The sequence below is a fragment of the Antechinus flavipes genome, chromosome 3 (genome assembly GCF_016432865.1).
Source record: "Antechinus flavipes isolate AdamAnt ecotype Samford, QLD, Australia chromosome 3, AdamAnt_v2, whole genome shotgun sequence".
In the NCBI taxonomy this organism is placed as follows: Eukaryota; Metazoa; Chordata; class Mammalia; order Dasyuromorphia; family Dasyuridae; genus Antechinus; species Antechinus flavipes.
Genome location: NC_067400.1, coordinates 399,619,191 through 399,633,977, shown reverse-complemented (window position 1 = coordinate 399,633,977; position 14,787 = coordinate 399,619,191). Strand labels below are relative to the sequence as shown.

At 32.4% G+C, this 14,787-nt stretch overlaps 1 protein-coding gene across 1 annotated transcript in view; it reads right to left on the bottom strand.

Moving 5' to 3' along the window:
- The window catches only part of TFPI (tissue factor pathway inhibitor), a 106,743-nt gene that overhangs the window by 28,056 nt on the left and 63,900 nt on the right, over nt 1-14,787 (bottom strand). Inside the window, exon 2 of the mRNA XM_051986059.1 lies at nt 9,335-9,457. Within this exon, the coding sequence (XP_051842019.1) occupies nt 9,335-9,443 (109 nt within the window). The 5' untranslated portion in view covers nt 9,444-9,457. The remainder of the gene's footprint in view (nt 1-9,334; nt 9,458-14,787) is intronic.

The window sequence follows — 14,787 nt, the reverse complement described above, 5'->3', positions numbered from 1 at the left end:
CAATATTGCTATAAAAGTATCCATCAGGAAGAAAAGAATTATCGTCACTGAAAATTACAGTTATTTACTTCCAATTTATAAAAGCAACAACTTTTCCTCCCTAGAATCATTGCACAAAAATGATTAGTTGAATGATGTTTTAGAATGTGCAAGAAATCAGAATTATGAAACAATGATGAAATGACAAGTCAAATTGCCCTTTAAGGACAGCATCTTTCTATAAAAGTATAACTCATTGCATCAATAATGCTAAACAAGACATAAATGTTAAACATAGACATTCCAATATATATTCATTTATTTTAACTGAGCACAAAAGACTATGAATAGAGGTAAGGGAATATTAAAATGATCACACATAATTTACTTTTGAATAAGACATTTTTTTTGTAAATAACATAGAGCAAGATTTATATCTAAAATGTATATGGCCTGAGGTGCTCTTTAAATTTCTCTAAATTTTTGACAGACATTCTCAACTTCTTCAAAGAAAAGAGCTAGAATTATGGTGGGTGGTAGAGTTTAAACTGTATTCTATTGATAAAGATTACAATAATGATGGAAAGTAGGAAAGGACATCTGAAAATTGATATAAAAATGATGTAAAATTTACTGTGAATGTAGAGTCTGATATATATTATAGTCACTTGAGTAGGAGCTTTGGTGTCTTATTTATAATAAAGAGAAATGAGGAAGAGTCCTCTTTACTGGCTGCTTAACCAGAACTGATGACTCAGAGGATTTTTTTTAAAGGAGAGAGAAAGATCCTGACTGGACCCAGGTAGCACAATGTAATCCCAGTAAGAGGCAGAAAAAGTCAATTCTTCTTTACCTTGGATCACAGTAACACTTCAATCATTTGGGTTGATGTTTCTTGATATCTTTGCAGTTTTTGTTTATTCTTTCCTGAATACAGGTCAACAACTATCACTTGGCAGATGTATCCAAGATTGTTTTATGAGTTCTGAAAGGATCCCAACTATTGTATCCTTAGAACAACAGATAGTAGAGGATATGTGGGGAGGTCCATCAGTGGGGAGATGATTGATTTAAGCTTGTTTCTTGATCAGATAATGACCAGATGAATAAAATTAAAAATGACTAAGTTCTGCAAACTACTTTATGTCCTTATGAGAAATAGATACTAACTTTTTAGTCAATAGTAAGCGTAGTTATAAGTTGTTTATAACATAGCCTGTTTGTCATTTTGATTCTGTTAATGAAAGTTATTATTATTTTCTACTTAGCATTTCTTTCTATGAAAGAATAAGTTACTTGTCTTGTATCTGATTGACTTTTGCACATTGGGCACCTTTGTTCCTCCTTTACTTCTCCTCATTTTTGTTTTGAAACCCCAGACATGCATGATTTTACTTATGTTAAGCCCCATCTTTTTACATAAAAACATCTAGTTGTTTTCTAATATCCAGTATCTACTAGATATTAGTTGTATCTAATAGAAATAGTCTCTTATATTATATTTGACATTTCTCTATTTCAGATGTCAAACAAATTGGTAGAGAATTACTCAGTTTGCTCCTTGCCTGAGTGGAAGCTAAATTTGGCATAAGCTTGGGAAAAAAGAAATCCTATTTTCCCCCCCTAATTTATAGCTTCCAAGAGAGAAGATATGTAGTTTCAGTATCTATAAAGTCCAGACTAGCTCCTTGTAGGACTCAGAATCATCTAGAGTCAGGATAAGCAAAAGTCCTTAGTCTTTAGGTGGGAGAAGTGAAAGAGATGGACAAAACTGCCAGGAATTTTGCCAAGGATCTTTCCTTGATTTTAGAGTTCAGAATCTCCACAAATTTCCACACTTTTCACCTCCTCATCCTGAGGCCAAGTGAAGTTTTCTGGCCTTTCTCACTCCACCTTACCTACAATTCTCTTAACCAAGCATTGAACTAGCATCAACTGTGAGAAGAGAAATTCCAAACATATGCTAATAGAGTTTTTGTCCAATAGGTAATTAGTCTTAAGTGCTCCATTAAGAGTTTCAGCCCTTTATAAGTATCTTTTTAGGGGGAGGTTCTGGAAAAGAGTGAAAGACTTCAGGAATATGACTTGTAGAGAATATGGTGACATGTCTTTATTCCCAACTTTCATTACTAAAGATTTCAAGTAATGTTTCCTTGGATGAGATCTGAAACACCCTTTGTCACTTTTTTTGGTTGACTTGAGATATCTTGATTCTAGTGGGACACCTCAGTTATTCTTTGTATTGTCTAGTATAACCTAACATTTATAACTTCTCTGATTTCACTTTGTTATATATTTACTATATGTTATAGTCTTCATATATATCATGAGGCATTCCTTCCATGTTAAGGAGTAGTAATCAGGAGAATAGGTTGAATCAAAAATTTATTTCCTAAAATTATTCCCCCTAATAACATTGGTGGAGGAAGGGGAGTAGATAGAGATCAAAGTCTCCCATGTAATAGGGTATATCATTTATCCTGATGATGTACAGAGATAGCTATTTGAGCATCCCTGTGAGCCACATTTAGATGGACCTATATGAACACATGGGAAACACATACCTACACTAGCAAAAGAAAATACCATTACTTTAGCATGAGGGATGACTGTAATACTACTAAAATATGCTTTGGAATAGGCAAGAAACTATCCCCTTAGCTCTAAAGTAATTTTATTTCAAAAATGAGATGTAAATTAATTTTCCTTAAGTTTTCTTGGGTTTTATATACTTCTTTATATAAAATTGTACATGTTTCTGAAATAATTAAAGTAAGTGTTCTTGAGCTTTTGGATGGTTTTTGTAAGTATTTTGCTTAAATAAAAATTGTCAATATAGCAAAGCAGCTGGCAATTAACACAGAACTACCTTTCCTTTTCATTTGCAGCAATTTAAATGGATATTTCCTATACACACATTCCTTAAGCTTTTCAGGCTAAAGATTCTTATATATTAAGGGCAATATCAACTCATACAGTTCTCCATATTCTAAATGAAAAAAGGAAATGCACACAAAATAGAAAATGCTCTTAAGATTCTTTGTAGATTCAACAATGTATTACATAAAGATTTTTTTCCCATATCTTATTCCAGCTGACTTTGTTCCTTTCCTTTTCCTAACAACAAAATAATTATCCTAAATTTTGTCATTTTCATAAAAATTTCAAATTGGTATTTCTTTCATATATAACATATATTATATGTGTATACATACAAACATATATACATTTTGTTTTGGTGATAAACAAAGGGATTTTATCCTTCACATTTAAATAAAAATTAAAAAAATATATTGTATCTTTATATTTTTCAAGGCATTGTGCAAGGAATTGGAAACAAATTGTGTATGAAACATTGAGCTAGATCCTAGAGGTAAGTTGGGAATTAGTAGAAACATCATTTTTTTACCTTCATGGAACATTCACTTCAGAAAGTAAATGAAATAGCAAATTGTTGTTTTTTTGTTTGTTTTTGTTTTTACTTCTTGAAGAAGACCATGACATCAGGGAGGTGATGCCACAACATGTAAATGAATTAGCTTTGTGAGGAAGCATTTGCAAAGTCACTACCTCCACTTTCTCTTCCAGAGCCATTAGAGATGGATTTGTATGTAATGGGAAATCTTGGCCTTTTTAAGCTAAGGTTTTTAACAGATCTCAATTTTGAGGTAACTGCCCATTCAATGATCAAGGCTAGGTAAGAAAAGAGGCAGAGAATGGCCTAATCAAAAGGAAAAAAATCAATCTGGGAGGGGAAGATTCTTAGAGATTCTAAGAAAACAGAAACATCTACTATATGCAATCACTCTGATACAATCAGGCACCAACAATGACAAAGGATGCTTAGCATAGATGTGCTTTCTTTTCAAGTGCAAGGCATTGTTTTAATGACTAATCAAACAAAATATTAAATGTTTTTTTATTATTAAACTTCATTAATTTAGGGTTTTTTAAGGAAAATTATTAGCATTTGTAAAAATATAAAAAAAAAACCCAAAACAACTGAAATAATTTCTAACAAGAGAGAAATAGTTTTATTTTTTTCCCCTTCTTGTTTCTTTTCTTTTCACTCTCTCTTTTTTTTCTCTTGTGTTTCCCCCTTCTTGTTTACCTTTCTCTGGATTTTTCTGCCACTTTTTTCTCCTAGTTCTCTTTCTATCATCTGACCATTTCTCAGTCTCCTTTTTATTCTTTGATCATCATCCATTTCTCTGTAATCCTTTCTCCACTCAGCTTTCAAAATAATTTTCTTAAAATGCAGATATGACTATATCACTCTCAATTCAATAAAGCCCAGTGACTCTATCACCTACGAGATGAAATAAAAAAAATCTTCAATTTGAAGGATTTTTTCAAAGCCCTTCACAACTTGTGCCCCTCTATCTTTCTCTAGTTTTGTTATGCTTTACTTCTCACTTTCCACTCTGTGAGCTAGTGACATTGTTCTCTTTGTTGTTCATTGCAGAAGAAAATCCATCTCCAGATTCCAGACATTTTTCTCTGGCTATTACCCATACTTGAAATACTCACCCTTCTTTTTTCTGTCTCCTGACTTTCTACAAGTCACAACTAAAATCCCATCTTCTATGAGAAGCTCTTCCTGAAACACTTTAATGTGGTATAGAGAAGGCACTCCAATTTATGCTGCATAAATGCTGTTTTTACATAGTTGTTTACTTATTGTCACCTCTTGAGAACTCCTTAAACAGTAGGAAGAGTCTTTTGCTTTGCTTTTGTATTTCCAGCACTTAACACAATACTCTGCACAATGTAGACATATTATAAAGGCTTATTTACTTATCTTACTGTCTCCAATAGTAGATATTTCCAAAAATTCTCTCCTAGGCTCTCTTTCCCTCTTCCTCTACACTCTTTCTTTTGGTAATCTCATCAGCAACCATAAGTGTAACTATCATCTGTAAAGCAGATGTATTTTGTATCTCTATATTAGTTTCAGCCTCTCCCCTAAGCTTCAGCCTATCAAATATTTCAAACTGGATGTTCCAGAAAGAATTTAAACTCAGCATGTCCTAAACTGAAGTTAATATATTTCCTCTTAAACCTTCTTCCCTTCCAAACTTCCCTATTCCTGTTAAAGTCAACATCAGATTTGTAACCTCAGCATTATACCCTATTCCTCTGTCTCCTTTACCCTAAATATCCAGTCAGTTACCAAATCTTATCACTTCAACCTTCAAAACTCTCTTGAATCTAAGCCCTCAGATGCCTATGTGACAATGTTGTAGACAACTGTATGTTTTTGTTGGAGTCTACCTCACTAGACTCCAACTTATCTTCTTAATCTCAAAGGACATTCACTTCCCTCCATCTCTGTGCAATAAAGAAAAATTGGCCTCTGTAATTTTTATGATATATTATGGCCTATCTTTGTACTGACTGCCTTTCATTTAATTTCTCCTTACCTCTGTTTCATAGAACCCTCTTTTCTTTCAAGATGCAACTGAAGCACTATCTCTCACAGGAAGCATTTCTTGATCACCCAAATTTCTAAGTGTCCTTAACTACTTTTCATTATATTTATTTTACATATTTGTACATGTACTTATATAGATTGCCAAAATACACAATATATGAGCTCATTATAGAAGTTCAAAAATGCTATGTGATATTCCAATTGTAGTTGATGTTTGACTTTTTTTTTCTTTTTATAAGCCTTGTCAAATGCAAATTAATACTCACTACCTTAATATTGTTTGCTATAGTCACCTCTTAAAATTATTTGGACCTGCTATTTTGGGTCATGGCCACGAGGTGGTAGTATAGTACCATGAATATATAGTTTTTAACAGAAGATTCTAAATTTTAGAATATACACATACAATTTTAATTACATGCGACAGATTAGCCTTGAGGTTTCTACTCTTTTTTTTATCACAAACACACACACACACATACACACACATACACACACACACACACACACACACACACACACTTATAAATTGGCTTAATGTAGGAAGGTAGAACCTTTTTTTTTTTTTTTTTTTTTAATAAATTTCTTTTTTTAAAACCTGAACATAGGTGTACTTGCTTAACCTTATCAATCTATCTTTTTTCAGGAACTTAATGAAAGCTTCTTGGAGGATCATTTCTATTCCTCCCTCCCTTCTTTTCCTTCTTTCCTTTCCTCCCTCCCTCCTTTACCTCCTTTCCTTCTTTTTTTCCCTCCTATCTTCCTTCCCTCCCTCCCTCCCTTCTTTCCTCCCTCCTTCTCTCCTTCCTTCCTTTCTTCTTTTCTTTCTTCTTTCCTTCCTTCCTTCCTTCCTTCCTTCCTTTCTTCCTTCCTTCCTTCCTTCCTTCCTTCCTTCCTTCCTTCTTACTTTCCTTCCTTCCTTTCTTCCTCCCTTTTTCTTCCTTCCTTCCTACCTGCCTTCCTTCCTTCTTTTCATTCTTCCTTCCTTCCTTCCTTCATTTATTTTTGGTATCCTTAATATCTAGCATAGCATCTTGCATCTAAGGTACTTAATAAATGCTTGCTGATTATCAAGTTCTCAACATAGAATCTAGAGCTGGATAGAACATTAGAGATCATTTAGAGAAATTTTTCATATTATAGAGGTGAATCTGAAGCTCTGAGCTGAAGCTCAGACTAGCCCCAAAGGTACACAGTAAAATGAAATGTCAAGATTTGAAATTAGGTCTTTTTGTTCAAAATTCCATACTCTTTGCACAAAGCTTGTCAGCATTACTATCTGGACTTCTCCCTTGCCTCAAACTATGAAAGTTGCCTAAGATTCTCTTTGTTCCTGGAAAGAAATATTTCTCAACTTTGTGCTACTTAAGAGAAGAGTAAGTGAGAGCTCGGGAGAAGAGAACTGGTTTGCTTCAGACTTCTGACTAAAAGAGAGAGTGTGTGAAGTGGTAACAAGATTTTCTTAGGGAAAGGGTTCTAAAAGAAGAGAAAAACTCTTGGAAGAAGTTAAAGGATCCAGAATCTAAAAGAAAAAAAAAAGTTTTCTTTTCCTAAATCTGGATAACCTAATTCAGGAACAGAGCTACAGATAATTATTATCTTCCCCAAAGAAGAGATTCTTGGGTATAAAGCAAGCACTTATCACTAAGTGCTAATGATAAGTGCTTAGTAGATATATTCCAGGAAATTCCCTGAAGCAAAAAGAGGTTAAATAACTCAGAGGCACATGGAGATTTCATAACTTGCCAAGGATTTTAGGATTAGATATGATTTGTATCTTACTGAAATGTTCCAGTCTCCAAGGCCAACACTCTACCGTGTTATCTCTTATTAAGACTATAACATTATATTGTTCATAATATGTCGTTCAATCATTCAGTCATATTCAACCTGATCCTATTTGGGGTTTTCTTGCCTTCCATATTATTTTTACAAATGATGAAATGAGGTAAACAGGGCTAGGTGACTTGTTCAGTGTTATACAATAAGTGTTTGAGGCCAAATTTGAACTGAAAATGAGTCTTCCTGACTCTAAGTCTGACATTCTTGGCTATGCCACCCAGCTGTCCATTGTCCATAATTTGTTATTGTTATTGAATCATTTCAGTCATATCTGACTCTTCATGACCTTATTTGGGGTTTTCTTGACAAAGATACTAAAAGGGTTTGCCATTTCCTTTCCCAGCTCCTTTTATGAATCAGGAACTAAAGCAATCAGGGTTAAGTAACAATCCCAGGGTCACAAGGCTAATAAGTATCTGAAGCTAGTTTTGAATTTAGGAAGATAAATCTTCCTGACTCCTGACTAACACTCTATTTACTACACACTTAGTTGCTCTTGTCCATAATAAGTGCTTTGTAAATATTTAGTAAGTTGAATTGAATTTCATTATTTAATTCAATTAAGTAGAGCAAAGTGCTGACAATTTTCATGTAAACATGACTTTTAAAAAGTTAGTTACTGAGGGTATGCCATAATTTTAAAAAATATATAATATAAGTTTTAGACAGATAATGAAAAGCAAACTATTTTAACTAGATTTCTGGCAATTTTCACTTTCTATTATCTCTTCTTGTCCCATTCTGGTTAATGTGTCATAGCTTTTTCTTTTAATAATAGCTTTTTTATTTTCAAAATATATTAGTTTTTAACATTTACCCTTGCAAAACCTTGTGTTCCAAATTTTCTCTCCTTTCCTCCCTGCAACAGCTCCCCTAGATAGCAACTAATTCAATATCTCATAGTTTTTCAGAATGCTTTCTCAATCATTTTAAAGTACCCTTCCATTATTGACATCCATGGACAATATTTAATCTAATGTTTTAGTTATTTTATTCTCTAAATTGGTTAGTCTTTAAAAATGTAGGATTTTTAAAGAGAACCTAAGACATAATGGGATGATTTGGGGTGATGGTTTGACTTATACATGAATTGGATTTAAGTGAGGCAGAGTTGCACAAAATCATGAGCTTCACTCTTTTTTCCAGCATCACCAATGTCTATTGGCAAGATTAAATTCAAAACAAATGGTGTTAGCCTGGGGTGCAGTGCAAGACCTTACTATTTTTGATGTCTGTTTCAGCTGCCTCCATGTCCACTGGAACAAATTATTCTCATCCAGTCATTCTGTTAGGGGATGTCTTCAAGTACTTGTGGATAGACATCCTCCTAATTCACTGATAGGGTTGAGACCTATTAGCCTCAATCAGGCTTAGGTCACCATCCGAAACACTTTTATTAGTGTGTAGTTACTGTACATTCTACGGTTTTTTTGAAGCTACAGATGAGAGTTAGGTGACAGGTAGACACCAAAAGCTGATGATCAGACCTGAAAAATAGTCATCCCCAAATATCTCATCAGATCCTAAGATTGGAAAAATAAAATCATTGAAGACTTAATTTTTTTATATCTCCTCTTCCTTCCTCCAGCTATCTTCAAATGAGTTTTCCCCAGTGCTAAAGGAAAAGTAGTTTTGGTTATTTCAGTTATTTGTGATTCCATTTGGGATTTTCTTGGCAAAGATACTGGAGTGGTTTCCCATATCTTTGTCTAGCTCATTCTACAGATAAGGAAATTGAGGTAAAGTGGCTTAATCTAGAGTAATTGAGGGAATTAATGCCTGAGGTCAAATTTGAACTAAGGAAGACCAATCTTCCTGACTCCAGGTCCAGTACTCTATCAACTGTGCCACCCAGCTCCCTTAATGAAAAACAACACCACAGCAAGTAAAGTAATAGTAGTTACTCAGGCTAAAACTGTCTTTATTTGAATTCTTTTCTTCATTTTCTTTGTAGCCTATATATGAGCTAAATTGAGCCAGAATATAATTGCTAATACAGTGGAATTGAAATTCACTAAATAAAAATAAATATTTGCTAAGAATTTGATCAGAAAAATATTAAATAACTTAAAATTTTACCTAAAATATCCCCTTGTTCTTCCTCATCTTCAGAGTTAGCATCCAGAGGTAAAGTGGCATGGCTAAGCAGTAAGAAGACGGTAGCCACAAGCATGTGCCTTTTCTTCATCTTGCTGATGATTTCTAAAACATATTTTATATATATACATTATAAATAAAAGTTTTTAATAAAACCATAGTTTCACAGTATGTGCCTTATATACAATATAAACAAGTCATATACAGACAATATGATTCAAACTTTAAATACACTTACATGCCTAATTTTAGCAAAACATTAATGTTTTCTATTACATATACACAAAAACAATGTAAACACATATTTAGCTATATTGATAATAATTATATGTCACTTCTAGTAATGAAGGAGTCTGACTTCTCATTTTACATTTAAGAAACTGAGGTTCAGAGGAATGAAGATTGTTTTGTCTTTTGTCTTTTTTCCCCCTAAGGTAATAAAGATTATTGGCAAAATTAAACTAGAAACAAGTTCCCTACAATTTTTGTCTATTAACCCTTTGGTAATAATACCTCTGACAACTCATAATACTGAATCTTGAGGAATGGTGTTCACTTAAATTCAGTTAAATCTTTTGTGTCTTTTTTGCTATTTCATGGATTAATTATTCACTATGGGTCAATACAAAAACACTTAACATTTTTCAGCTCTCATGAAAGCAGAGAAAATATTTTTTCTCACTTCAAACCTTTCCTATTGTTCCTGTTATATTTTATACAATCTCTTCTTTCTATTTAATCTAATTTTGCTATTTCCTTCTCTTCTTCCTCTAATCTTCAAGTTGTTTTTTTTTTTTTTTTAATTTTAAAGTGGGCTCTCATTTTCAAAGAATTCTTTTGAGGTTTTCCAACCTTCAGACATCCATTTTCTCATTCACTTTTCATTTGCTTTACATATATTTCTGTTTTTGCTAATTCTGTTTTCTAAAAGTTGGGTGACATCCAGCATACTCCCAAATGAAATTACTTAGAACTCTGACTAGTCCCTTTTCAGCAGTTTTTTCATGTGGCTTCTTGAGTTGTCTTATTTAGACCAATTTCCTTGTGAAGGTGATGCCAGGTGACAAGCTGTCATCTCAATGCTCCAATGAAGTGCAGATTTAAGCTGCAAAATAGGGCACCATTTGCTTTCATTTCATTGAAAAATAAAATTCAGAAATAAAAGAAACATGTTTAAGTAGGGGAAAATTAGACTCTCACTTAAGGTTAGTAACATGTATAACATGGAGGAGGTATGCAGGTGAAGAATATAGGGGAGCATAAATATTTTTATATAATAGAACTTTTTCATACTTCTTTTCTCTTTTTGGATATAGGCCTATGTGTGGTATAGCTGAATGAAAGAAGATGCACTGTTTAGTATATTATATTAAATCAAATTGCTTTCTAGAATGATTATAGCAATTTATAGGTTCAGTAATAATATGTTAATATGCTTTTTTTCCCCATAACCCTCCTCAAATTTGTCATCTTATTTTTAAACATCTTTACCAATCTTATGAAAATAAGGTAGCATTTTGGAATTGCTTTAATTTAAATTTCCTTAATTTGTACTGATTTGAAAGTTTTTTTTCCTTTTTCCCCCTCAAATGGTTAAAGATAGCTATTGTTTCTTCACTTGAAAAGAATGCCAGGATTAGACCCAACTTGTCAAATTAGAGGCAGTAACCCCCTAAAATTTTCCCAACATTTGCCTCTGAAAAAAATTTAAAATAATGTCTCAAATAGAATTTTAGACTGGCAGGGCCAAGAAAAGGAGGGTGAAGTTTTTTTTTTTTTTTTTTTTCCAATACAAGACAACCTAAAAGGTCAGTAAGAGAGATCTATTAAACCACGGTGTGAGCTGGCCCCAAGTACATATAGTAGGAGCCTCAGAGGTAACTAAGACTGCAGTAAAAGCAACTTTAAAAGCTTATGGGGGGATTGGATAGCAAGTCAGAAAAAAAAAGTAATAGGGGACATTGTTGGTAATAGATGCAGCTGGTACCCTATTGACCATAAGCATTTATGAGTCTCAGCTCCAAGAAGCACTTTAGATTAGCTTTAATATAAAATTCAAAATGAACAAATAGGATGGAAAATGAGCAAGAATTTTTTGGAGATTTAAAGAAAGAGATAAAAGGGATAGAGGAAAAATGGAAAGAGAAATGAGAGTGATGCAAGAAAATTATGAAAAGAGATTTAATGACTTGGTAAAAGAGGCACAAAAAATACTGGAGAAAATAATAACTTAAAAAACAAAATTGATCTGATGGTGAAAGAATAACAAAAATTCACTGAAAAAAAGAATTCTTTAAAAGCAGAATTGGTCAGAGGGAAAAATAAGTACAATGATTCACTAAAGAAAATCATTCCTTAAAAATTAGAATTTGATTAAGGGAAACTAATGATTGTATGATACATTAAAAAAAATAAACAAAGTCTAAAGAATGAAAAAAAAGTGAAATATCTCATTTGAAAAAAAAAAGCTGACCTAGAAAATAGATCAAGGAGAGAAAATTTAAGAATTATTAGATTATTGGAAAATCATGATTAAAAAAGAGCCTAACCATAACATTTCAAAAGAAGATTGCTTCAATTTCTTAGATGTCAAGGGTAAAGTAAAAATTGAAAGAATTCACTGATAACACACTGAAAGAAATTCTAAAATAAAAGGAATACTAAAATGAAAGCTCTCAGAGTTCCCAAACTAAGGAAAAAATATTGCAAGCAGGCAGAAAGAAAAAAAATCATTTATTGGGGAACTATAGTCAGGAACACACAAAATTTAGTAGTTTCTGTGTTAAAGGAGTTGGATATAATATTCTGCAAGTCAAATCATAAAAGATAACCTTCAGAGAAACTGCATATAATTTTTTCTGGGGAACAATGGAAATTAATGAAATAGAGAATTCCTGATGAAAAGAGCAGTGCTGAATAGAAAATTTGATTTACAAATAGAAGCTTCAAGAAAAGCATAAAAAGGTAAAAAAAAAATCATAAGAAAATCAACAAATTGTTTTCATTCCTATATGAGAACATGATATATGTAATTACTAAAAACTTTATTATTATCGGTGTAATTAGAAGCAATCTACATAGACAAAAGACACAATTGTGTGTCACTTATGTTGGAATGATCTTAAAAAAAAAAGATGAGAATAAGAAAGGGGCAAACTCTGGAAAAGGGGGGAAGTAAGAGGTAGAATGGAGTAAATCATTTCACTAAAAGAAATGTGCAAGGAAGAGCTTTGATAGTAGAAGGCAAAATGAAGGGGTTGTGGGCAATACTTAATACTATCATCAGAGTAGGTTCAAAATGGAAGAGTGTGTGTGTGTGTATTTTTATGTGTGTATTCAGTCTATTCTCTTTAATTTAGCAATACAACTAGTAAATATATACCACAAAAACATTTTTAAAGGAAAAGGACCATTATATACAAAAATATTTATAGCATATCTATTTGTAGGTACAAAGAATTGGATACTGAAAGAATTCCTATCAGTCAGCTGGGGAATGGTTGAACAACTTGAGGCATATGATTATAATGGAGTAGTGGTGTGCTATAGGGAATGACAAGGGGAATAGTTTCAGAAAAGAAAAGGAAAAAAAATACCACTGGAAGACTTATGTGAACTGAAGTGAAGTGAGCAGAACCAGAAGATTATCGTACATAATAATGATGATATTGCAACAAAAATCAGCTGTAAAAGAATTAACTACTCTGATAAATAAAATGATCAAAGAAAATCCCAAAGGACTTATGATGAAAAATGCTATCCACCACTAGAGAAAGAACTGATGAGCTATGGGTGCAAATTGAAGTATTGTTTTCTCTCTCCAGTTTTTCCTTTTTGTTTTTTTTTTTTTTTTAACAATATCTAATATGGATTGTTTTGCATGATTTCACATGCATAACTGATTTAATCCTTGCTTTTTCAGTAGGTAGGGGAGGAATGGAAAGAAAGGAGGAAATCTGAAGGTCAATTTAAAGAATATTAAAAATTAAAATATATGAAAAAAGAGAAAATAATTACTTTTTTACATATTCTTGTGTGTGGGTGTGGGTGTGGGTGTGTCTCATTCTTAGAAATTGGAATTAGTACATAATATATTTTGGAACTGATGTTTTTCTCAGAGAAAGTTGCTGCAAAGTTTTCTTCCATGTTAATTACATCTTAGCTTTATTGGATTTTTTATGTAAATATTTTAATTTTATATAATCAAAATTATCTATTTTATTTTCTATGACATTCTATTCCTTTTTTGGTTAAGAACTTTTATCAATAGATCAAATAGATACTTTCCCTCATATTTCTCTAATTTGTTCAAGATGTGATCTTTTATAACTGTCACTTGTCAATTTGTACTTTATTTTAGTATACCATTTTTTTCCTCCAAACTGCTGTCCAATTTCATCATTAGTTTTTGCGATCCTTATCCCAGTAGCTAGATGATACTTAATAGCTACTATGGTGAGTTGTAATCATGACTTTTTCTGACTTAGTAGAAAGTGAAGTTAAGGAGTCACTGATTTATATCTTATGTGAAATGTTAGCTGAATAACTCTGAATAAGTCACTTAACTTTTTTGATCCTCAGTATGCTCATTTGTCAAATGAGATTAATAATGACATCTAACTCAGTGGATGAAGACCAAATGAGATTTTACACACACACACACACACACACACACACACACCTTTTGCAAATCTCAGAGCACTGTACAGATACAAATTATTATGATTATCCTTGAATTAGAAGGAGGAATTGAATCTAATGAAGAATAAGAGCCTGCATTTATATAGTGCTCTAAAGTTTGTAAATTGTTTTTTGTATATTATTAAATTTGAAGCAACAAAAGAGACCAAAGTAATTCCAGGTCATGTGTTTTTGCTCCAGCCAAAAAAAGGAAAGTAAGAATGAACAAATTGGAATGTACCCAGAGACAAAGAAAGGTGCTGGGGTAGTTAGAAAACTAAAGAATATAACACATGAGAAATGACTGATGAAACTAACCTGTTTTAGCTGAGGAAAAAAAAAAAGATTTATAGGAAATGCAGTAGCCATTTTCAATTACTGAAGTTACATGGAAGAATATGAGGATACTGAAAGAATTCCTATCAGTCAGCTGGGGAATGGTTGAACAACTTGAGGCATATGATTATAATGGAGTAGTGGTGTGCTATAGGGAATGACAAGGGGAATAGTTTCAGAAAAGAAAAGGAAAAAAAATACCACTGGAAGACTTATGTGAACTGAAGTGAAGTGAGCAGAACCAGAAGATTATCGTACATAATAATGATGATATTGCAACAAAAATCAGCTGTAAAAGAATTAACTACTCTGATAAATAAAATGATCAAAGAAAATCCCAAAGGACTCATGATGAAAAATGCTATCCACCACTAGAGAAAGAACTGATGAGCTATGGGTGCAAATTGAAGTATTGTTTT